We start from the raw sequence: 26297 nt of genomic DNA, 5'->3' as shown, positions 1-26297 counted from the left end.
TCATATTTGGTTCAAAAACTGTCCTTAGTTTGTGTGATATATATAAACTCTCTACACATAAAAACAATATATGGAAGAAAACATATATTAACTTTCTGGTCAACGAGACGGAAATATAGAATTGTCCAGATACAAAAGTTACAATTAAGCAATGTTGATTCATAAGAAAAGTGAGGAATTGAAACATCATTGCGTGGAACAAACTCAATTGCAACTGGAATTGGTCAACCATATCAACTTTTGGAAAATTATTCAAAAAGCCAAAAAAAAGTCACCTTTCATTAGGAGATTTATATCATCATCGTTGTATAATCTTTTCATTTATATGTGTGTGTGTGAACTTACTCATGATGTGAATTTTTTTTTTCTACTGAGGAATCACCTGCATGTCATTTGGACAGTTGAGTAAGGAAAATATTGAACCGTCATAACAATTCGTATCATGCTGACTATGGATAAGACTTGGTTGAAACCGTGCGGAGGAAATGTGGCTTCTAACCCTCCTCGGAAGTGAGAAGGCCCACGTAATCAGAAAAATCCTAGGGAAATACTTTCAGTTTGTTCGAACTCCAAATCTTAGCGTCATCCACCTTAAATCCAAAGATATAATCAATTGAGCTACTGCTATGTGGTTCTCATGATGTGAATCAATTACTCATGATGTAACTCATAAGGAGTGAAAATAAAAGATATTGTTGTGTAGTAATTAATCATTATACCAACAAAAATGAAAAATATATTAATAAAATTAATTAATTAGCTCTCTCTTCCACTCTTTGGAGGCTTGTTGCTTCTTTCCATCACAACAATTGTTGTGTGATACTCACCTACCTTGAGGAAAAAAATGCTAGTTGTTTAGTAACAATAATTATGACAACTTTTAGTGATCTTGGAAAAAAAGTGTCACATACATGCCAAATTTCATATTGAAAGAAGAGAAACAGTCAAAAAAAAGAGCCAAGAGAGAGTCAAAGATCAATGAAAAAGACACCCACTAAATTTCAGGATTTTTATTTGATCAAACTATATATATATATATAACACTACAAGAAATACAAATATTATAGTATTGAATTAACAAATAAATAGTTTCTTGAAAATTGATTTACTTGAACGTGTCATGAAAAAACACAATCTATCACTCGAATAAGATTTTGGTCCTGCCAAATGACAAATAACACGAACTAAGCTCTCTCAAATTCAGTGCCATCTGTTGTTATTATTCTTTGGGTGCGCGCGCATGGGTAAATTCATCGGGTTTACCCTGTGTATACGAACTAGTCCACAGATTACTTATATCAGACAAGCTCAGAGAAAATTCACATGTGAGCTCATGTCTCTAGAGATAATTGAACTCTAACAGACAAGCAAGACTAACACGCACCTTATCACTGGGTCAACATCATTTTTGATAGAATTTCAGGAGGGTTGTATATTTTTTTAAATGTCGAAATATATTGATTTATACACACACGCATGGCATAACACGAAAATATAAGCATGACGTGCAAAAAAGGACTACTTGCGTCGAGCATATATCATTTTTAATTTAGCATTAACATGCCGTATAATACAAATTAATATTTAATAATCATGATTAAGACATCCAGTCGAAACGAGCGCCGCATGCTATTGATAGGATGAATATAATCAAAGCCTAATCAGATGAATAATGGAAAAAAAAATAATATATATATGTGTGTGTGAACTAGTTGCGTGGTAGACTAGTGGTGGGCCAAATCATATGTTCATATGGACTCGAGAAGTATTGAGTTTGATTCTTACTGAAAGTAATATTAGATTTACCCTGTTGTTAAGTGAGAAAATTATCTGCACATGGACCTAATAGTTTTAGGCTCATATCATATGTTTAAAAAGTAAATTTGTGTAGTCTCGTTTTTGGTATTAAAAAAAAATGTGTGTGTATGCATATATTGGGCGGTTGCTTAAGGAAGACGATTGATGGTGGAAAGACTTGAATGATTAAATTAAAAAGCTAGAGCTTGATTTTGTTGACCTTTTTTTTGTGTGCATTATATATACGTGACAAGAAATTTATGTATTTATGTATATGTGAGTGTGTCTCTATCCATATAGAAATGAAAGAGAGAAGAGCAGGTTTTTTGTTAGGTGTGTAAATCACTGAAGAATTGAAAGATTCTCTTCTTCTTCTTCTTATATGATTTGGATGTTGACCCGTATTTGGTTCGGGTCAAGAACCAACCCATGATTTAAGGCAGAAAGTTATGCATATACTATAATACATACATACACACACATATATATTCAAGAATTTTCCTATGTGGATCAAAAAGTGTGGACCAAAATCCAATGGTTATAATAAAGCACCACACATTTATTATTGGACCCACCACATCTATGGTTGAAAAACAAGTCCACAAACTTAATTCACACTTTTGGTCCACATAGGAAAATTTCTGTATATATATTATAGTCCATGCATATATATATATATGCATCATGCATAAGCAAAGAAGAGCCTAATTTGTTAGGCAAATCCATCTGTAATTGATTTTTGATTTGATGTAATGAGAGAATGCAAAACAGTTAGATATATTTGCCCTTTGGGGCGGTGTTTGGTTAGCTAGAGTTATATCTGTGTGTGTATTTATTTCAAAAAAAAAAAACAGTTATATATATATCATGCAACCATTCAAGATATTACTATAGAGTTTTGACGTAGCAACCTCGTTAACAACTTAAAATTTTAAAATTCAAAATTTTAAATATGAACAAGTTATCTTTTATTTTAACTCTATAAATATATATGCTAATACTAACTTAATTTGTAATTTATTACTAATGTACTAACTTGATTTTATTGGGGCTTTCCTTGCATTGTGCAGGCTCCAATCCCAACTAGTTTTTATAATTTTAATTCAATTCATGCCAGAAAAAGGGGGATGGGGGCTCTAATTCTTGCTCTAATTTTAACTTCAATTTCCTACTAAAAATCAGGTTAAATTATGTTTTTTTTTGAAAATATAATATTAGAGTTTTTTTAGTGTTCAAGATTTAGGATTTAGAATTTACGATTTAACGTTTTTTTTCACAATCAACTATATTCTAACATTATGAATATCAAAATACTTAATAACACATTTTAATTAATGATTTAACATATTTTTAGAAAGAATTGGAGCTTAAATTAGAGTCTCTATCCCAGGAAAATACAAAGAAGAACGAAAAAGAAACATCAATCTTTATCTGCCAAAACTTTTTTATAATTTGACTCCCCTAATTTTGGTTTATTGACATGAAAGGGAAAGTCAACATTATAACAATCACTGACTCACTCCACTTGGAATGTTCCAAATGGCTCTTAACCTTTCAAGTTTAATTTTTTTTTAAAAAATAAAATCTGATCATATGATCCATTGATGTACTGTACATTCAATAATGGTTGCGATAGATTTCAACAAAAAAGTCAAAATGATAAATATATTATATGCAAAGGGTTAAATTTTAAATATCTTTGTGGCGACGTGTTGAGTTTCAATTTAACTTTTTTTTTCTCATCAGGTGTAAATTTTTTGTACGCACGAACCTGATAATTCAAGTTTAGGCTATATCTAATATTTAAAATGTAAATTTATATGACGTCGTTTAAAAATAGAGAGTTTAGATTTAATGACTTAAAATCATATATGAAAAGTTTGGACCCAACCTTTTGATATCGGACTACAAATGTGAAAGGATTAATCTTTGTCTAAGATTCTAAACTGGTCCATGTACTTCTTTTTGACTGATTCTAACTGCTAAAGTTATGCCTTCTCTTATGCTATAAGCAACCAATTATATTTTAAATTACTTACAAGATAAGATTACCCAACAATAAAAATTGTGAAATGCCCCACCATTTTTACCTCCTCCTTGTAAAAAAATAGAAAGTGATAGAAAAGTATCTTGACTATTTTTTATTTTTTATTTTTTTTAATTTTTTGGTTTATTTAGATGGTTGATGGACTCATCAACCATTATCACACAATGGGTCTAGTTGACTTGGTACAATGCCCTAATCCAAAAACCTTTAAAAGATGTCTCTTCTTTTGTCTCATGCTTTTGGATAAACCCTTTTAATTTCCAGTCAAGCTCCCTAAAGACTTGTCTACTTCAATTGGAAATTCAGAAATCAAAAGGATGTGCTATGTTCATTCATTAAAATACTTGAGAGGGACACAGTGGATGTAAGACTTGGTAAGCTCAGCTATTGTGTGTCTGGAAATTAATTGTTGATGACCCAGCCCCCTTTTATTTTAGTCGAGAACGATATCACCGGACTTGTATATTTTTAGAAAGCCAAGTTAAACCTAAACTCGGGCTGAACAAGTCATGTGCACAACCTACCGACATATAAGTTAGACCGAAATCCAACACAAAATCGAGCTGGAATAGATCTCAATGGGGATCGAATCACAGAAACCCTGTAAGTATACGCCTTTAGCATAAGCCGATAATCAACTAGGCTATCCCAGTTTGGTTTATGATCCTACAGTAGTCCACTGTTGACAGCGAAAAGGCAGAGTGCTGGTCTTCGAAGGTAACTTGTTCTCCAGATTGTTGTGTCAATGTAAAGTTAAGCTTTTAAGGGTAAACATTCAAGGCATGGACTAGTAGTGAAAACAAAAGGATGTTGAATGGAGAGGACTTGACTTGGACAATCATGGATGAATGGGTCTTGTATGCATTTGAACTCCTTGTTCAGGGTCAAAAAGATAAGATACCACTCTGGCACTCTGCAAACAATCTTTAACGAAATAAAAGAATGCTTATAATTTATGGTTTTTTTTTGTCATGGAGGATCAGAACCAGCAAGTACCCACTGTATTACTTCAGTTTCTGCCAACAGTTGAAGATGTTGAAAAACATACAAAAAGAACTATGACAAAATCCAAAAAACTCTACACAGATTGTGCTCTCTCATGCAATCAAACCAATGACACCAAAAAGAAAGTGAGAAAAAAAGAGGAACTTCCATAAAACTGTCAAATAGATCTGAAAACACCATGTGCTTGTAAAAGAGAGATCAACTTCTATGTAATGAAGTGCAAATTATGACACCAGGTTCTTTGTTAAATCACTGAACCTCACCTTTATGCAGATTCTCTACCAAAAAAAATAAACTTAATCACCAACAGAAACGTGTTCTACCTGCCAAAGAATACATAACAATTAACAGACCAACTTACGTTTGTCTGTCCATATCCCACCATTTTTTGGATCAACTAATGCTATCAAGAGCTTTGTGTCTCAGAAAATATGGCAGCTTCAAAGTTGATTGGCTTCCACAATTGGCTGGCTAACAGAATAAGCAGAAACTGATGCATTACCCCTTATCTGAACACAGAGAGAGCGTGAAGTGATTGCATAGCCCATGTATGCATAAGCTAATGGTACCAGCTAATATGACATATTATGTTTATACCATACCAGAATCATCACTGGGGCCGAACTATGATCCAGCGCTTGATTTATTGACTCGTCTCTAGACGGTAATTTTCAGGAGTTACATTTTATGCAGATGAAACCCCCACAATGATTTTTTGAATTATTTTTTTTTAATATTTTTATCACTGATGACTCTCCATGAGATCCGCAAGAGTTATCTTCCCACAATTGCCAGTGTCTAGCCGATCAAATTGTTTGCAAATCAGCAGAATGTCTTTCTCTGTCACCTTCCCCATTTCCTTAAGTTTGTATATGGCATATTCGGATTTGCTGCATAAGTGCATAAAACAAGTATGAGTGCTCCGCAGAAGACTATATGCTACTCAGACTCAGCTTTAATTCAACAAAAAGGAACAGAATAAAAAATGCAACAATAGTGAAATCTAACAAGGATAAAAGAGCTTTGAGAGACCAAATCACAGCGAATTAGGGAACACAAACTACGAAATCATTTCAAAAGATGTTACTACCAAAAAGGAAAAAAAGTAGGCAATTGAGTAACCAAACAAGGTAAACAACAACTGCCATAGGAGAAACAAGTCATAATTAGGCAATACACCTTCAGAAATTTTCATTTAAGCAACAAAAATATGCTAATGAGAAGCATGTTTTTCCATGAACAACAAGATCTCAGTGCTCCAAGATGCTAGATTCCAGCCCAGCTTCTCATGTATACAAATACATACAAAATTACAATTTACACCTATTTACACCTCTTATGCAAGGCATTCATAAAAAGTAGTTACAAAACATTCCATCTGTGTATACCAATAAAGATGAAGATTAGATGCCAAAAACTCAACCTTCTTAGACAGCACGACAACTTCATATCTGTCCTTCAAGATGCTACGTAAAGAAGGTGTTCAGTAATGTGGTATGTGAATTTTCCTTAGATCCATGGTAGTAATAATCTCTATCATCTCTCATGGATCCAGCACGGAATGTTGCCACATTTATTGGCAGAGGGATAACACTATCTATATATCCAACACAATGATCATGCCATCCTGACTTCTCATAGGCAAAAGTTTCAGATAGACTTTTTAAGATGCCTCAGGAGAATCAGTGTTACACTGTTACATGTCCAGTCCTCTTTGAGAAATGCCTATCCCCAAAGAAACCACTTGTATACAAACAACAAAGCTGCTCAGTCTTCTTGCAAAGAAATTACTGAAGCGGTAGACTACGCCTTTTCATGCCATTCAGATACACCCCCCCCCCCCCGGGGGGACGACTTTTTCCCCCTTCCCAAAACCCAGCCCTAAAACTCTAAAAAAGGTAAAAGAAGTTGTAAAACTCGCTTAGGCTGCATTTTTATTTGTTTAACAATTGAGATGAAGTTTTTACCACCACTCAGCAACTAGAAAAGAGGATGAAAACCAAAGCAATTATAAGTGCAAAAATCTCAAGACCACAAATCACCTTTGTATCCATTACCATGTTTCCGTTTCTCATTAGTCACAACACTAGAGGGTTCAAAAGATGCAATAATCACAATGAAGGTGATGAATTTCTAGTTGATAAGTTGGGAGGGAAGTTCTATCCGCCTTCTTTAAATTACACATAGAACTTCACAGGCAAAAATTTGCAGCCTTTTAGGAAAAGAAAATAATTCTACTGGCTATTCCTAAAGTTTCTTCAACGATTTTGCATGGACTATTGGAATTTAGGCATAAATTACAAGTTGTGCAAGAAAGAGATAAAACTCTATTCACCAAAGGCACATGGAATAAAATATCACAACTTTGCAAGGTTGTCTTAACCAACCTCTATGTCAAAGCTATTCAATAGATGTGAAATTGGGAGCAGGTAATGAATAGTGAAATCTCATGATCACTTTTCTACATAAAAAGATACACGCTAAGCGAAGAAATTGAAAAACCAATAATAAAGAAAAGAATGTGCATGGAATTAATCCCTTCCAAAACGCTTCAAAGTTCAACATCATCAATTAACTTTATTGTGTCCAAGAGGTATAAGAATGTGTCAATCTGATAGTACTAGAAAGCTATTTTTTTAAAGCTACTAGCATAAAGTTTATGGATCAGCATTCATGAACAAGGAAATAATAAGAGGAGAGACTAGCATATACCTCACAAACCCATTATTGTCAATATCCGCGGCAAGAAACTCAGAGACAGTCATATCATGACCAAGCACCCATTTCGCCATCCTCCTCTGCCTCCTATCAACTCTTGCCTCAGCTAAATACAAAAATGCTCGAGCAACTGCAAGAGTGGATACAAGCAACCAAATGGAAGCAAAAATGCGACCCGGAAGTGACCTGAATGCTCTGTCTCCATAACCTACGGTTGTGACCGACATAACTGAAAGGTAAAATGAATCTAACCATTCAAGTTCCTCTACAAAATGCATCACACCTACTCCTATCCCAATACAAAGAACCACAACCCCCAATGCCAATGCCACCTTCATTCGTATTCTCATCCTTCCTTTCTTCACATCAATTATATAAGAACCTGCAGATTCCTTTTCACCCCCACGTTTCACATGTTGCAGCAAATAATTTTCTTGCAAATCAAGCACATAACCAACCATCCCAGTAAGCAGAATATCAACAAAACCGAAACCCACCAACACAAACATTATGGAAAACAACTTGGTGGATGTGCTGTTAGGGGTGATATCTCCATAACCAATTGTGCACATGGTCACAATGCAAAAGTACAATGCATCAACAACTGGGTGAGTTTCACTCACAGAGAAGTTATGGCGGTTGAATGAATATATTAGAACACCCAATGACAAGTATAACAATAAGAGAATGACCGCTTGGCGAATAATAGATTGGGACCCCAACTTGGGCTTGGAATTAACAGGATGATTAAGTTCATTGATCGTAGCCATAGCAGGAGCTGTCTTGGACCTGTGCAGATTGGTCTTTTTCCATAAGAAATTAGGATCAATAAGCCAAGATTGCTGCAGCGACGGTGATATGGATTCTGGAACAGGAGGTTCGTGAAGGAGAGAAGAAGAGGAGGGTCTATAGGAATTAAGAGACATATTCAAGGCATCAACAATAGGAGAAGCATCTCGGGGAGAGGAAGACGAAGGGCCAAAGATGAGTCGGTCCTTGAGTTCAGATGGAGTTAGAGGGAGAGGAAGAGAAATTTCACCGTCCTCGGGAAGAGGGTGTAGAGGCGGTGGAGGGTTTCTCTTCCTGGGGCTCAAATATGGAAGTAGAGGCTCTTTATCCATCTGGGTCCGCCGGAGAAGCCGTAACCGGGATTTTTGGAAGCGGCAATTCCCAAGTCTGAGACGACCTCTCAAAAACTGGGTTCGACGAAAGGAAGGAGAAGGTTGTAAGCACCAATTGCAGCAAATTCAATTTGGTTTGCAAGATCATATATCAATAAAATAGTGCAAGAATCGAGTGATATAGTGAGGAAGGAAGAATGTTTAAAGGTGTCAACGGAAATTTGAATATTTGAAGCGACGAAGATAGAGTTTGATTTGGTCTTCTATTGGGACTTTGGGGAGCCTAGTAATGCGCATCCTACAATTCACAAACCAGAAATGACACTACACCAAGGTTTCTGCAAAAGAAAGAATCTACTCCCCTACTCGCACCCATCGGAGCGCGTACAATTGGTTATATATCAAATGCAGAAAATTACTTTAATAGCATGGCACCGCCACATCTGACGCATGTTTAGCAACACACAAAAATGTAAAATTAACCCAAATCCAATATTAATCTTCACCAATGGGTCAAATCTTAAAATCTTTCCAATCACAGGGCCAAGGGAAAGCGCACAAGCAAAGGATGATTAAAAAACCCCCAAAATAATGAAGCATGTCCCCCCAACTGTGTATTTTACTAGCCATGCTGCACACTTGACCGATATGCACTCGAATCCCATCCCCATAATCAGAGGTCCAAGATCTTAATGATTATAGGGTATCAACGATTTTCTCCTATGTAACATGGTGTTGGCTAAGAGAGTAAACTTGGCCATCATAACTATTAGCGCAAGCGAAAGGTCGTGAATTCAAACCTTGAATATTTCTATTATCGTAATTTGTAAGATACACCTTTACCCAACCTAACGTGTGAGATTGCAATCCTGCGTTAGCTCCCCGCACGCAGGTGCCTAGAGACTTCGGTTGAAACTTTGAAATTCTCCTATGCTCATGCACCCTGTTCCACATTCAAGACTGGGCAACAAAGAATGAAATGGTGGTGTCCACTGCGTTATACTTCCAAACTTTCACATTCATGCATACACTGATGCATCAATTATAATAAAGATTTACCACTCAACTACACAGTCATTTTGAGAAATATAGAGGCAAAGGAGACAGCCATAGCTACAAAGTTGCACCGAAAATTTAGTTGAGAATGTGACAAGGCACTAACAAAGACCTTTCACATTAATATACAACCAGCATAAAGCTCTATCATCAAATGTCATAGAGAAATGAGTCATAAGCCAACATACATATCTGAACTAATCATCATCTTCAAGCACACTCCGACGCCTCTGGATCTGAATAATTGCAGAGAAGGACAATTACAACATGGTGAAAGCTCAAAATCTGACTAAAGATGGGCAAATATGGGAGATAAAAAGAAATATTTCTTCATCTCACCGTGACTTTGGTCTGTTTAGCTGTTTGGCTGTTAATCTGCTCCAGCAATGATATAAGCCTCTCTTCAGAAACCTATAAAATGTAATTCATCAGGCTTGGACATATTTTAAATACACGACAGGCCACAAGAGCTTTCTGTTAACCTTCTCAACTATCTGACCCATCTGAGCAGCTCTGAATATAACATCTTCAACACCTCTCGCCTTCTCAGGTTTGACCAAGGCAATCCGGGCAACTGCACATATTTTATTGCAGCAGATGAAGGATGCACAGACAAATAATTAGTAGCACAAAATACCAGAGAATCAAATAAAAAATAATGAAATAGCAATAGTTAATGCATCATACGACTTCTGCAAGTCCTTATTGATACTTTAAGGATCAAAGCAGATCACCCAAGAATTTGAACGAGTAATTTGTTTTAGTTAAAACTACATCAAAGTTGCACATGCACTTATGTATTGATAATCGTTATGTCAGGAATCCCTCATTTTAGAAGTAGATTTGCTAGTTGCAACAGATAAAGGTCCATGTCATATGTCGAGGAAACAAACATCGTCTGACATGCTATTTGGTATGTAGATGCATGTTTCCAGTAAGAAGTAGCTAGCTTAAGTATGACATCCGTGCAATATATAATTTCTAAAGAGAAAAACCTCCAATGAACACACTTCTCCAGCATATTCTGTCCATCAGTGATGACGAATCTGGGTAGCTAGACAGCACAGGGGACCACTTCTACTCGATACACTGTATTTTCAGGCTACTGTTATTTCTTATCTTGTTGAACGTAGTGAATTAAGTATTGACAACATAAACCAACCTCATCAGACATTCCATTAGGACATAGCAGACCCATCCATGCAAGTTAACCTTTAGTATTATTGCGCTCGGGGCAATGGCGAAGTTAGTAAGGTTCTAACCGAGGCGCGCCAATTGCTGGTTGAAAACTATTTCCAAACCTTTATTGCACAACTAGGAAGAAGACGCCAAACTGAGAGTTTACAACATCATTTTCCAAGCTATACATCAGAGCAAACAAAAACCAGCCTTCTTTCTAAGAATTCAATTATCAATCAGATAACAATTTAATTGGAAAAGCACAAGAAATCTATAAAAAAAAATTGAACACTTTCTCTGAAGAATCGCTAGCAACTTCCAACTTACATACTTGCATTCACGTCTATAAACACAAGGATGTGGGGGACTAAACAATCTCAAGCAAAAATGACTGAAATTCTGAAAATTGCAACCTATGTTAGATTACAAACTGTTCGAAACTGTAGACGGGATTCCTAATGAGGTTTAAAAATCATTAATACTGCTTCCTTCATCATGCCAGCATTGTATGAATCCAAACTCTTCATTCATGATGGCATGTATCCAAACTTCTTAAGATATGTAGCTATTTGATACTAAAATCATTTACGATAGAGAAAAACAAGCATGATGGTGTAAAGGGCAATTAATAGGTTGCTTTACAGGATGAAAAGCATGCGAGTAGATATAATTTAATAGATTAGACCCAAAACAAAAGCATAAAGTGCAGCACGAGTCCCAATTACAAGCTCTACATACTCTCAAGGTAATAACTTACGTCTTTCTCGTGCTTCGGCAGACAAAATCTGACTAAGCATCATTTGCCTTCGCTCCTCTGCCTCCCTGGATTAGTGTCTTATTAACGTAAGATCAACAATTAAAAAGAATAAACTATGAATATACGACCTTATAATCACATAAAAAGAAAGAAAAGAAAGAAAAGCATGCGCAATTATATTAGTGATAAATTCAAAAACCAACCTTTTAGCATCGTCCTGTGCACTTTGCTGCTCAGAGTTCTCAGCCAGCTGATTCCCCTACAATCCAAAACATCCAGTAAATGCCATCAAAACAAGATACAACCTCGGAAATTATAATTGTTTAAAGCAAAGAGATTGAAGAGCATATTTTGATACCATTCCACGTTGAGCCATAAGCTCCTGAATCCTTCTTTGTCTAATCGCTTCTAGTTCAGGATCAGCCTATAACAATATGGGATTAGAAAATCAATCAAAATTTCCACATACACCGATAAAATCAACAATACGTACAACATTCAAAGCCACCTAAGGTTCAGAATCATAAACCATCTGCATAATACTGATAATAGGAAAAGAGAAAGCCCATTCGGCCACGCTGCATCAACAACTCCATTCATAATGACCAACTAATTATCAAGTAATTAAAGAATAGCATAGCTCCGCCTGGGATGGGATGGGATGGGATACACCTTTTAGGGCATCAATCATATCTGCATATGATTAATATTTCGATGCACCAGACCAACAAACATGGTTGTCTAAATCGTATTAAGCTAAATTTACAAGAGAACTGACCCAACCATCAGCAACTAACAAGCTGATTATCCGCTTTCTATTAATTATGGGGTCTGATACGGCTTTCAGTTTAAGCAAAAGAAACAACAAAAATGAGCTAAAATCACGTCAACGATCGATCGAAACAACCAATGCAGTAGACGAGCTAAATGGCTTAAGAAAAACTAATCAAATTAAAACACATCAAGCTCCAGAAGACAATGATCACAAGTTCTATTTCTGGCGCCTGGAATCTCATAAGCAATCTAGGAAAACGATGCGTCGAACAAAGTACGTAATTATGGCCCGAGACTGCAGTGTTCGGCCACCGAGAAAATAAAGGTTAAACAAACTCAGAATCGAAATATTCAGAATCGGAGTAGGTACCATGGTGAAATCGAGTTCTAGGGCAAGAGAAGTCTATAGTTGTTGTGTAGTGCGTATCTTGTCCTGCTCCAGAGAACAGATATGTTCTCCCCTATCCCTATGTGCTCCAAGTGGACCAGTCTTGGCATTTACCACACGCGACTTTTATGAAGGATTTTTTTTTTTTTTAAGCTGCAAGGTTGCAGAAAATTCCTGATTTAATTTTGAAATTCGGATTATTTGCACTCTTTTCTTGGCAAGACATCACCAGGGAAGGATTTTTTTTTTATTTTAAACGTTGCAAGCTTGCAGAAAATTCGTAGTTTAATTTTGAAATTCGGATTATTTCTTGGCAAGACATCACCAGTGAAGAGACAGTGTAAAACCGAACGGAGATAGATGTCATTGGAGATCAAACCACGACAATCCTACAAACATGGATTTAGGCCGAAGCAGATACATTCCTAAATCTTAAATCATAAACTTTAAACAACCGCAATTTGGATCGATTTCTCCGAGAGCAAATTGGAGACGTGACAAAACCTATACTTTTCCCGTTATGTCAACGCGTGTTTGGTCTTATGTTTAATGGTGATTGATTCTTTTTAGTGGTATGCTTCTTTTGTTTTCCTATTGTGATAGACCAAAAAAAAAAAACCAAAGAAAATTAATTAATACAAAAATGAGGTTTACTTCGACAAATACCACAATCCTTCATCAATGAGTGAATAACGGAATACTAAACATATTGACAAGACATTCCATAAAGAATGGCTCTTTTACATCAACCAAGGAAACTCTTCACATGCCTCTACTTTCTACAATGATCATGTTGCATTGTTGGGGGTTGAGAAAAAGAAAATTAACTAGTTATGTGATTTATTTGTTGACATTAGTAGCATAGTGAATGCCAAAAGAGAGATTTTTCTAACCATCGGCAGCTTCCCAGTCTACTACAATTTGCAATATACACCAAAAATCAAGGAAAAACTGAGCAAATTACGAATTGGGGGTAAGGGGTCTGGTAAGGATAAGAAACCCATAACCCACTAACCCACACTAGCAACGTGTGTTCCCACGTTACATAACTAGGCGATAAATATGTAGAATACAAACCCCCTAAGGCACAGGGCAGTAGCCAGCCAAGGTCTCTTTAGACCAGTAAAAGTTAAAACATTAGATAAATTATTCAACCGCGAGGAAGCTCTTTGATTGGCCGCTTTCAAACTCACTACAAGATCCTGAAAAACCAGGAGGAGACTCAAGTTAGTCGCTATTCTGCCCATAACTGTTGGGTCTGTCTAGGCTGTTGGCCTTGAGAACCACAAAGAGCACCATCTCTAGTGTTTTGCTGATGCTCCAGTGAGATACCCGTCTGAGAATGGTAGAAATTCGGGTATCCAAGACCACCAAAATGCTGTGATGGCTGCTGACTTTGCCGGAACCCACCAGGCTGCTGATTCTGTCCTTGGAAACTGTAATATGTGCTTCCAGGGACAGCAGACATTGTTCGTGAACCAGGCCCATGAACCCACATACCCGAGTTATCATTCTACCACACAGGAAAAAAATAGAATTAGATTCAACGATAAACCAAATAAATGGATAAAATGTTTGATGGAATGCAGCAGATGATGTTGGTATTTTGTTAAGAACATACATACAACAATTGTTTCTGCCCCTCTAGTGTAGGATAAAATGATAAATATTGGTTTATAACTTTCGTTTTCATCACTTCAATGTGATGGTATTTTGCTGAATAAATTATGAAAGAAACAAACATCTCCGCAGACGCTTCTAAAAACAGTTTTCTATTTTTAAAAACACAACAGCCTCAACACATTTCAGAGAACCATGCAAGTGCTGACTTAAAAATAGAACTGGAAACATCTTTAAAGCTATTTCATTTTTTTCCTAAGAGTTTTCCTAGACGGTTATTCTTAAATTTAAGAGAAAAGGCGAGAAAATAATTTTACTCACGCCAAATATGTTGTTGATTTTAATTCTGAATTATTTTTTTCCTTTCATACACTAGAAAACCATTCTCATAAACTAAAATGCGAGAACATTACCAAAAAAACCCAAACACACCCTTAGTTAGCTATTTCATTTATAAAATATCATCAACACTTTAAAAAGATTACCTGTTGAAGTGAGATCAAATGATTGCTATCCTTGTACTGTGAACTTAAAATATCATCATAGCCTATGGTTGTTCCTGCAGGAGCAGTGGGGGGATTCAGAGGAAAGTGTCCTCCAGGAAGGCTGGTTGAAGTTCCAAACCCGTAGCCAGAGGCAATCGCAGAGGTCTGAGGCAAGCTACTGATAGAAACACTATTTTTATATTGTGGGAGCATTGCCGCCAAAGACTGATGGTACGTATTATTACCAGCAAATCCTTGCTGGAATGCAGATGGCATGTATGTGTAACTCTGAGGCAAGAAAGGATAGCTAATCATATTGGCAAAATGTCCCAAAGGAAGAGTATGTTGAGAATAGGGGTGCACGGCAAGGTGCTGTGGAAGAGCAGGTCCTGTGGCCACACTTGCACCAGGCAGGGTCTGAGTTGGCTGAGGTGTCGAGATACCACCTTGTCTCAAAGCCTGCAGATGTACATAATCCGAATAAGCAATAGAAAAAGTCAAATAAAAATCGAAAAATACACATTGACCATATCATCGTCTTTAAAATAAGAGAACAATTATCAAAGACAGATAGTCAAAACAGAAATTGAGACAGCACAGATTACATATCCTTCCCCTTTACATTCATGCTGTCCTCATCACTTGGAATACATTTCCCTATCGTATTACTATATTACATTAGTATTCTTTAATAAAACTCTATTTCCACAGGGCATTAAATTAGATCCTTCAAGTGATTCTCTGATATCAGTAGGTTTTACGGTAGGGAAAGTTTAAACACTAGATGCGATTTTAGTAAAAGAGATTAAGAAGCAAATAATATAACAGCATCACCTGGAAATCATTCAAGCAGAGAAGACACCACAGACAACACAAATCAAGACCATCATAACAAAACGAGTGTTCTCGCATAATACAATGTCCAACTAATAAGATGATAAAATCAAGTTTCCTAAGTAAATTCAAACACAAACAATGTATCAGCATTTATATCCATGTCAACTTCCTAATGCGAATAAGACAAGTGGGCGGTTTGCTCAGGCCGCAGTATGCATCTCACATATAATGTATTACCTTAGAATGCAATAGATATTAGAAAGGGTTGGGAAGGGTTACCTCTGACATTGAAATGCTTGGACCACTGACGGAAGAAGCTGTGTTGCTGTACTTAGTGGACATTGACTGCATCACAGGGAAGGGTGAGCATGAAAAATCAGGCTCCCTCCCAGTTTGAACATTTGAAGCCAACAAAGTGCTGGGTAATGAATTTGTATACGCCTGTTGTAGAAGTGTAGTGACAACTTAAGGGATCAGAAAACGCATTCAACCAAACTACAAGCGTAGTTCATAATAAAGCAACATACCAAAACAACTGTAGCACAAATAGTCAAAAATTTAAATAATGAAGATGATGGCAAATTGGCAATGACGGTTAAAAACTTGTTGTCGTAACCACAATCATTCACTTTCTTAGACGCATCCTTTCTTCCAGCATTTTATTTCAATATATAACCAAAACAAAGATAACCCCGTTACCATCACCAATCCTGAGTATACATCCCAAGACATGATGCAACAGTATCATTGGACCTAAAAGGCTAAAACTGCATATTCCACATGCAAGAATAATCAAGCATTGTCACGTACCATCATACTTGAGAAAGGAGCGAGATTCTGAATCTGAGTGCTCGTCTGTTGGTGATTAAATGCAGCATTCAACTGCTGGGTGTTATCATAAGTATAATTAGGCGACGAAGCAGGAAATGCATATTGATTCCCCTGAAAAACTTCAGTGGTTTCCTGTTTCAACACCTCTGGTTGTGAAACTGAAGGAGAATCGTAATTACCAGCATTGACACCAGGTCCATGAACAAAATTTTCATCTGGGTTATTTTTGAGATGTTCATCTCCATAATACTCGGGGTTTCTGAAAGAAATTATTTCGATACTACTGTAAATAGCCAACAAATAGCAGAAGAGGAAATAATTTTGAAGGAGCAAATAAAATAGGGTGAGACTCAGATTATCCTGAAAAACTCACCTCGTGTCTAAGTGTCCCATTGATGAGGCATCTGGTGCTTCAGTTGTCTCCTCTGAGTCATTTTTCATCGGCATCGAGGCAAAAGGACCAGAAAAGGCAGAACTAATACCAGATCCAAAACTTCCAAAGCTCAAGTGTGCACAATCCTGCATATGAACTTGCAAGTGATCCGGAATCACAACAGAAGGATTGTCCTCTTCTGGTTGAACCACCTCATCATTGTTCTGTAAACTCAGTTGCTGCAAGTTTGCAGTCAGTGATGAAGCACCATCTCCAGCTGAAATAAGTAACATAAATATAAAATTTTAATCAAAATGACAAAACTCCTTTGAGTATTAAAATGACTACAAGAGTATAAACCATGGTATCCTAGTTCAAATCATGCAGTTTACAGCGTCCTAGTTCAGATCATGCAACCACCCGTCCAATCCCATGAAGAGGCAAATATGCAAGACAAACTCTATTGAAAGTTCATAATCAGGGATGAAGAAATTAAATATAGAGAGGCACAAGGGACATGTAGGCATCATATGTGAAAAAGGTGTGATACATCTTTCTTTAATTAGCCTTGTCTTGAAAAAAACACACCCTACATGCACACCAATATCTAAGAACTAGTATAGAAAAGAAATTTACAGATCATGTGAAATTTCAATCATATCCTCACCTTCATTAGGCTCAAAAGCGTTCCTGTGAGCTTGGTAAGAACCTTTGTTACCATACAAATTATCATCATATAGAGATGAATCTGTCGAATTTTCCTCCTGCATGCTTCTACTGGATACAGAAGCAGGTCTAACAGGATTTGCATCCAAAGATTGAACAGGACCATCATCTGCTATTGGGACATCATCTAACTGGGACTTTATATGCTCGTGACCTCTGTCCACATGTAACTTGGATGAATTTGTATAAAACTCATAATCTGCCGCTACCTCTAAAACAGCAGGCGCACTAGGAGCAGGTGGCCGCTCTATTGATGGCCATTCATCATTGGAAGAAACAGGATAACTTGCACCAAATTCCAGTACAGTGTTCATCTGAGATAGCTTGGAAGGATGATCTGCTGATGAGTCACCACTGTGGTGAGGTGGATTTGCCATCGAAGGGGCCCTATTTTGAGGCTTGCCCATCTTCACGATGTCAGCCATTGATAACTGACCAGGAACACCCACCCAGGCGGGTTTCATTCCAGAAGAAGGTTGCAAGGATGAGGAGACCGCATCACATGAGCCTGCTACTGACATTTTACTTTCTGTATTGACATAATAGTCACTGCAAAAGATATCAAGCATACATGAGAAATAATTAACTATGAACTAATAAAGTTAATCTACAGATCAGAATGATATACATGATTGCAAAAAGTCATTCAGTTTATCCAGTAAAAAAAAAAATATGAGAGTCAGCCAGCTATGATTTGATGTACTAGAATGAAAACATCCAGCACAGATAGCATTCAAGCATTAGAAATCCTTTTTCAAGTAAAAAAATGAGACCAACCAAGCTAGAAAAACAAGGGTCTCCAAGCTAGAAAAACAAGATGAAGCAACACATCCTTGCTGTATAAAATCTAAAACTAAACTTATGCTTTCCCAATTGTCTTTTTATTCCAATCCTGCTGCATTGAGGAGTCCACATGACCAGAGATGAACACTGAAAGAGTCAAATAATACGTCTCAGTGTTGTTAAAGGCGAAAGGCGCACAAAAGGCGCATGACCCATCAAACGCCTGAGGCGCAAGGCGCGCGCCTAGCGAAGCTAGGTGAAAAGGGGGAAAATTTTATTCCTTTAAATATAAAGATTTTATCCCATTTAATTCTGATCAAATATTAATTAATTTTGAAGGATAATATGATATGAACTTCTGACTAATATAGGTTAAAATTAAATAATATATTAGAAGCAGGAAATGCTCATTTTTTGAATAACACGTGTACTAGATTAATAGACACCTAAGCAAATGCTTTGGTTGCTGTAAGTCATCAAAAGATAGTGTGGCCTTGACACATGGACCTCATTTAGCATTCATGTGATAAAGGCATATAAAGGCTCATTTTTCAGGATTGAGGAACACACACCACTGATAGACCTGTGATTGCAAAAAATATAGCAAGAAGGAGAGTCCGACACCTACGCAAGTGTTGTTGCTGTAAGTCACCAAAGATAGTGGTCTTGACACGTGGCATTTAGCCTTCATGTGAAGCCATATAATTAGTGGACCTCATTTTGACAATCAAGAAATACTTTTGAAATTAAAAAAAGAGATCATTTTGACCTCAATTTTCCTAGGCGTGCGCCCGACCAGCCTTGCGCCTGGTCTGAGGCGCGCGCCTAGGCCACGCCTAGCTGAAGCCAGGCGATTAAGGCTAGGCGAGGCACCCATGCTGCGCCTCGCCTCGCCTGGAGCGCCTAGGCGTGCGCCCGGCCGCCTCGTGACAACACTGATATGTCTACCACTAAACACCTATAGCTGCGATTCTCTAACAGATTTTTCTGCCAAAAGGCCATCATGTTCGTCATCAATGCTATTATTTGACTCATACCAAATCCCAGAGCAACCATCCAGGAACACATGAGAACCGTGCACCAGAGTAAGTCTAAGTTACCTCACAATTGTACTTAGAAAACTATTCGTTGCAAAGAAGAGCTGATTGAACTATCCAACATTAGAAGGAGAAGAACCAGAAAGGAATTCATGAATTGTTAATATTCATGACTACATGGTTTGAGAGAAATAATGGGCATTTAGAGGGTGAATCACCTATACATAATGTTGGAAAAACCTGGTTTCATAACGTTTTATTTTGGTTGAGAGGATTGGTGGGGAGGGATGATAACGTAAGGGAAAGAGAAACTAATCTGTTACAAAACTGATATACTTTGTGGCACTTTCCTGATGCCCTTAATCTCATTTCTTCTTAAAAAAAAAATTTTAAAAAAAAACAACTAGATAACTTTTCCAAGCACAGTTCTACTAAATCAGTTACCTTTGAACACTAAATATGAAATTAAATTGCAACTAAGCTTTTGACAGCATAAAAGCCAAAGATTCAAGATAAATATTAGGAAATAAGCTAGCAGCAGGAATTTATCAAAGAACCCTAGATGTTATCTCTTATAGTATCGATTGTAATTGATGACGTCAATCAACAAAAAAAAAAGAACAAACAAAGTAACAAACAAACATGAATGAATTTCTTAAGTTTAAGAGGAATAACCTATGGGACAGATGTTGCCAGTTTATGTTGTTCCCAGCAGTACCAAAAGCATAAGATGACGAGCCTCCAGAAGCATGTGTCCCATTTTCCTTCTTGTGTGAAGGCTCGCTGTGTGAAAAACTCAACTCTGACCCAAAAATAATTAAGGGTGGTTGGTAAGATAAATTTATCAATACCAAAATAATCAATTGAACACTGGACTAACGTCCAACAACTTAAATAGAGCAGGTCATACCATTAGAGCTGAACTGGCTTGACCTACCACGTCCAGCATAACAATCTGCGCCACCCCTGCCACTACGGTTTGAAGTGTTAGTATCACTGCGAGATCTGGGATCCATTGAATCCTTATTCTGAAGAGAGAGGAAATTGAGATAGGATATCAAGAAACACCTCAACAACATATCGACGACAAAATAAGACCAGACCTAGTTTAACAAGCTGTAGCTAAAAATAGATCACAGGAAAAAAAAATGAGTGTCTTCAATGTATCAAAAATAATTTCAATACAACGGGAAACATATACTTATTATACATTAGCACATTAACTATAAACCTCGACAAGTGAAAAGCTTAAATTGCAAACAAACACATCTTATACCAATCTCTTCCAAACATCCAAGGATGAGTTCTACATATCATGACATAGTCAAAGTATTTTACGTCTTAGCCGACTTTGAATGATACAAAAGGCGAGTACAGAAAATTTTCATGAAATGTAAGTTACTAAGTTCGGCTACAAAGAAAATAAGTAATAAGAAAGGAAGTGCCGCCCAGTGTGCAAGGCTCCACAGTGGTTGTCCAAGGTCAAGAAGCATGTACCCGGTTTGCATGGGGGCAGTTTTTTTTGTGGTTTAAGTTTAACCCTATGTAGCGAATAGAAATTTCCCACTGTGTATAAACAGGAAGCAATGAAAATAAAATTCTATTGAACTGTCGTGGTAAAAGAAATTAAACTATCAAGAAACATTGCACACCTCTTTTTTCTTGTCCCGTTTGCTCTTCACCTCATGAAAAGGATCTGCAGATCATCAAACTTTAGACTTTACTATCAGATAGTATGAGATAATGAGAACTGTCATAACCACCACAGCTTATAGCCAATATAAAGTAATGACCAAGAAGATTAGAAATTGAGTTTCTAAAAACAGCTATCGATGAGATATTTGAGAGTATATATTTTTGTGCATATGATCCCAATCCTAAGACAGATAGCTTTGCAAGTCTGTAACTCTTCCAAGCCATCAACAACAATTCCAACAACAGAAGTCCCCAACTTTTTTAGGAAAGGGTAATTTCATTAAAACTTTGCACTCAAGCAAATTAGAACTCCAACTGTACGAAAGCTTTAAAAAAGCAAGACTTTTGAACAGTTCGATTAGAGATACCCGGACAAGAGGGGGAAAAACAGTAAAGAAAAATTACTAAAATCCCAAAAACTATAGGGTAAAACACCTCAAAACCAAATTTGATTGCATAGTTGAATCAAAAGCGTATTAATGTTACTATTTTCACTATTCGGAAGTGAAACATCGATAGATTTTATTCGGGAAAAAAAATCCAAAACTGCCGAGAATGGTATTTAAAATCTACAAAGAAAAAATAATTTGAGTAAAGCTAGGAACTCGGAAAAAAAGAAAGAAAAAAGACTGAGCTAGTATCACAATTTTAAAACCCTAGTTACTGAAAACGCAAGTCTTTAAAAAAATTCATTATCATCACTCTCATCGCCAACCAAAGACACCACAAGACAAAGAATAAGAACCTTGGGCGAGGAGGCGATTGACTGCCTCGTTAGGGTCCATGTTACACTCCTTGAGCATGGCGTAGATCTCCGCCTCAGGAGAGTTCACAATCTCTTTCACAGTCTGCACCAGCTTCCTTGAACCCGCCGGTATGGACGAAATTCCAATACTGCCTTTGGCATTGTTGCTGGCCCCAACCCTTCCTCCTCTCTTGGCGCTCATCTCTCTCGCCCTAAACCCTCTCCCTCCCTCAGATCTTAGGAGAAACGACAACGTTTTCAAGCTTTTCCCTTGTCGTCTCTTTAATTGTCTTGCTTCTACGAGGAGGCTGCGACGAAGAGAAAAAATAAATACCAATCGCGCTGCCCTTTTTGCAACGAAAACCCTTGCTTTTGTATGTGTAAATTTTTTCAATATTTCCTTTTTTCAACAACCGAATTACCTAATTAGGATGGGTTATATTTTAATGAAATTATCGAGTATTCGATGGTTTTTAAAAACTCGATATAACATAAATGAAACTCTTATACCATACATGTCGTATAATATTATAATACATTTTAACTCATTTTAATTTTATACGGAATGTATAAAATAAGAGATAACATGACAAATGATAAAAGCATTCTCTTAAAAAAAACAAACCCTAGCCACTTAGAGCAATCACAATGCTGTGGTTTTATTAGGGTCAACAAAGTATATTGAGGAATGTGTTTTGTTGATGAGATTGAGTGTTTTGATAATGTGACTGGACCAACAAAATGTTAGTATAATGATGTAAATTTGATGACTTACCTTTTGGTGTAAGAGCAATTGTAATGACAAAAATTTGTTGGGCCAGCAAAACTCAATACTGTGTCACATCTCTATTACATAAAAAGTCAAGCCAAACACGTATTTCAATACAGCCACATCAACAAAACACATCTCCCAATATAACTACATTAGCAAAACACAAATTCCTACACATTTTCCTTCCCACCCAACATGGTGGCCAACAAATTCTCATGCCCTCCATATTATCCCCAATAAAACTATACCAAGACACATCTCTCAATATAGCCACATCAGCAAAACACAAAACCCAATACAACCACATCAGCAAAACACAAAACCCCATACATATTTGTTGGCCCAGACAAAATAACATCATTGCAAGTGCTCTAATAGAGGTGGGGACAACATGGAGGTCAATCATTTCTTATGCTCCATATTGTCCACAACAAATTACTACAATTGGAGCTATTTTATTCTCATTCCCCATTAAAAAAAACAACAAAAGGGTTTCATGCCCCCTTAAAATTGAGCCATTGTAGTTGCTCATGCTCTTACCACTTTATACACTGCATGTACTTTTAAAAAAAAAATAGTCACACTAGCCATAAAAATCTAACGATTTTTTATCTTTAATTTTTCATAAAAATTGATAAAAGGAAAAAATAATTAAAAAATAATTATTTTAATTAAGAGTAGTTCAGACATATTAGCCCATATCTTATATTATCATTTTGTCTAACAATAAACAAAACATTATATTGTATAAGAATTATACTATACAAGTCTAATACCAATTTTTTCCCAAACACTATATAGGATTAAATTATAAATCCACTTATCCAATGATTAACTTATATATTGGATAGCAAAATTATACTATCCTATATGGAGTTCCAAACGGAGCCTTACCGTTTAGATTATGCCGTGTATTTTGCATAAATTTAGTGCAAATATAACCCATGTTTTCCCTATTTTTATTTTTGCCTAATTTTATATTTGTCATAAATTTTTCCTTAATTTTCTTTATATTATATTCAAATTCAAATATAACTACCTGTTAAATGGGTGAGACCATTTACTAATACATATAAACAAACAATAATTTGCTCATAATAATTGTCATAATATGTATACGAGTGGGAGTGTCTAGTATGTATGTAGGAGTGTATAGTCGCAGACGTCAAGACTAAAAATTATACATTATATTTGCATAACTATGATTTTCTTCTCATATAGTCGAGATATTTTTTGAGCTTACATACATAGTCAATGTTCGAGAAGAACAAAATTATGCCGGTTCTAAAAAATGAACAATATTGGTATTATGGTTTTTGGGGGATTTTCTAACTGTAGAGAATAAAAAAGATGAGGACTATTTGCACCCAAGAATTAGCTAAGGACACCCCAAAATCACAAAAAAGTCTCTATCTAATATCACCCCAATTGACCCTACCACTTCCCTTCACTCTTCCTTCTTCCCTTCACTCCTCCTTCACTTACCAGAGGAGAGAGAGTCACTCCCAAGCTTGAATGGAAGTTGCAGCAGCAGCTCAAGAAACAATGGGAGCACCAGCATTACCGATTTGCTAGCTTGTTTGCCTCCTCAAGTTCCTCCCTCTACAAAAAGCTGCTCAAATGGGCGCTGCAACAAGTAATGCTCCATTACCCGGAGCAAGCAATGATGACATGATGGAGCAAGCAATGATGACATGATGAAGGTGGAGAGGAAATAGTCGGCGGAGTTTTTTTTAATCTCAGCCGTTGGTGAGATCCAACAGCTGAAATTATGGGTGCAGATTGTTAAATTTTAAAAAAATTGAAATTGGGGTATACTTATAAATGTTATGTTTTGGGCTGGGGTTTATTTATAATGGGGTGTACTTAGTTAAATAGGGAGTGCAAATAGTCCTCATCATAAAAACATGTTTAAAATGCAGGTTTTTGTGAATCAAGATTTGATGGGTATATGAAAACTATAATAACAAGATAAACCATTTATATCCAGTATGGAATGAGGTCCTACAATATCTTCTAAGTGCAGTAAGCTTCAGGAAGGGAAAAAGTTAAACAACCAGATATAAAATAAATGGTTGTTTGTATGAAAGCATACCAAATTAATTCATGTTGCAGTTGACGTGTGATCTCTTATCAACTTGCCCAGGCGTTTTACTGTTGAGTTCAATATTATGGTGACATAGAGCATCTGTGAGTAACTGACAGATAAATGTAGATTCCAATGTTTCTTCTAAAGCAGACGAAGACGAAGACAAATAATTAAGACTACCCAAACGTTAAACCTTGACTATCCATACTTGATGTTGGAGACTCCAATCAATATGGGCTAGTGAGAGCTTTGTTCTATTTGACCCACGTTGGAAGCTTTTCAGCCATAGATATCCGCCTTGTCCGGCCCAACCTCCATGATTGGGTCACAGAATAATAAGTTATGATATATGGGAGAGAATTCTAAGAAAGCAGCAATGGACGAGCAAGATAGATGTGATCATGAAAATGTCCACAATTGAACATGTTTAAGAAGGAGGAGGAAGACACAAGTCAACTGGGGACAAGGAAAAGAGCCATCGAGAGCCATAATGAAGAGTCAAGAATTATAAAAAATAATATGATTTTAGTACTGATGAATAAGATGGTAGAGTTGGTTTGGGGAGGTAGATACTTCTATTCATGATTAGATACAAACTTTCTTAATTTGTAAGAAATGCAGTTGTTGATTTCTTTGTAGGAAATATAGTTGATGATTCGTTCAGACGTGAAATGTTAATTGATTGATTTGTTGATTTATGCAAAAATCTGTACGACCTTAGATGTCACTAGTTGGGGTTCAGGCTATGACGTAGACGGTGAAATCTCCAACCTGCAAGAACAAGATCGGACGGCCATTCGTGGCCTTGGGACACTTCGACGCGTCAGTGTCTTTCTTAATAGTAATAAACTTTCTCAAGACTAATCAATAATCTAATGAGAGTGCATACCTCGTCTCAAGTAGATGGTTCTTTTATAGGCACTGGAGAGCTTCTCTGTTGGGATTTTCTTATCCCAAATATTTGTTTGATTTCATCATTGAGATTTGTTACGATTTGAGTCTTGATCTCTTGGTTTGAATTTGAATCGTCATAAGCTGACACCAGGAGATCCTTTGTGATGTCTTCCCTATCTAGATAGTCACTTCCTTATATCATGCATGGTTGTTAGCATGGGATTATGAGATTGTTGGGATTCCCACGTTCCTTGGGTTGATTTCTTAGTTTGACTCCTCCCTTGATTGTTTATGGGAAGTCAGTTCCACTAGATGCAGTCATGCTGATTAGACATTACATTTTTTATTCTTGTGCCACCTATCAAACGGGAAGTGCAGAATGCGGACGACAGCCACTCCATGCGGAAGGATGACTACTCCCGCTCCATACAGAGGGTGCAGAATGCAGACAATAGCCGTTTCTCAGATATGTCTCTTTTTTCCTTTTCTCCATCGATTCTCCCTTTCCTTTCCTCCATGGCTTCTTCGTCTACAGAGAATGAAGAAAATAAGGGCAAATAAGGGAACA

The 26297-nt window shown here is 36.7% G+C and overlaps 3 protein-coding genes and 1 non-coding gene across 5 annotated transcripts; 1 reads left to right on the top strand and 3 right to left on the bottom strand.

Annotated features, from left to right (window-relative positions):
- Positions 1-4969: 4969 nt before the first annotated feature.
- On the bottom strand, positions 4970-9539 carry LOC120013485 (two-pore potassium channel 3-like). Of its 2 annotated transcripts, XR_005471414.1 has the most exons (3): positions 7562-9539; positions 5452-5739; positions 4970-5358 (listed from the first exon to the last, which is right to left on the bottom strand). XR_005471414.1 is itself a non-coding variant. In XM_038865314.1 (2 exons), exons 1-2 carry the CDS (start codon positions 8686-8688, stop codon positions 5592-5594), a joined length of 1275 nt encoding a protein of 424 aa, XP_038721242.1. In that variant the 5' UTR covers positions 8689-9539; the 3' UTR covers positions 4970-5591. The 2 variants fall into 2 exon arrangements, 1 of the variants encoding a protein (XP_038721242.1); XM_038865314.1 differs by having other exon boundaries at positions 4970-5739.
- A 171-nt stretch (positions 9540-9710) lies between these two features.
- LOC120013486 (DNA-binding protein DDB_G0278111-like) lies at positions 9711-12959 on the bottom strand. The gene is made up of 7 exons (XM_038865315.1): positions 12825-12959; positions 12039-12104; positions 11884-11939; positions 11681-11745; positions 10227-10318; positions 10084-10155; positions 9711-9980 (listed from the first exon to the last, which is right to left on the bottom strand). Exons 1-7 carry the CDS (start codon positions 12825-12827, stop codon positions 9942-9944), a joined length of 393 nt encoding a protein of 130 aa, XP_038721243.1. The 5' UTR covers positions 12828-12959; the 3' UTR covers positions 9711-9941.
- On the top strand, positions 10964-11049 carry LOC120013967. Its single transcript, XR_005471507.1, has one exon. It is a non-coding gene; the product is annotated as a U4 spliceosomal RNA (small nuclear RNA).
- Positions 12960-13725: 766 nt separating the features above from the next.
- On the bottom strand, positions 13726-22231 carry LOC120013429. The gene is made up of 10 exons (XM_038865233.1): positions 21975-22231; positions 21187-21230; positions 20445-20562; positions 20210-20336; positions 17656-18263; positions 16989-17265; positions 16595-16874; positions 16064-16225; positions 14948-15406; positions 13726-14355 (listed from the first exon to the last, which is right to left on the bottom strand). Exons 1-10 carry the CDS (start codon positions 22174-22176, stop codon positions 14077-14079), a joined length of 2556 nt encoding a protein of 851 aa, XP_038721161.1. The 5' UTR covers positions 22177-22231; the 3' UTR covers positions 13726-14076.
- Positions 22232-26297: the final 4066 nt, after the last annotated feature.

Source organism: Tripterygium wilfordii, chromosome 13 (genome assembly GCF_013401445.1).
Source record: "Tripterygium wilfordii isolate XIE 37 chromosome 13, ASM1340144v1, whole genome shotgun sequence".
Taxonomy (NCBI): Eukaryota; Viridiplantae; Streptophyta; class Magnoliopsida; order Celastrales; family Celastraceae; genus Tripterygium; species Tripterygium wilfordii.
The sequence above is the reverse complement of the archived record's forward strand: the minus strand, read 5'-3'. Positions and strand labels throughout refer to the sequence as shown.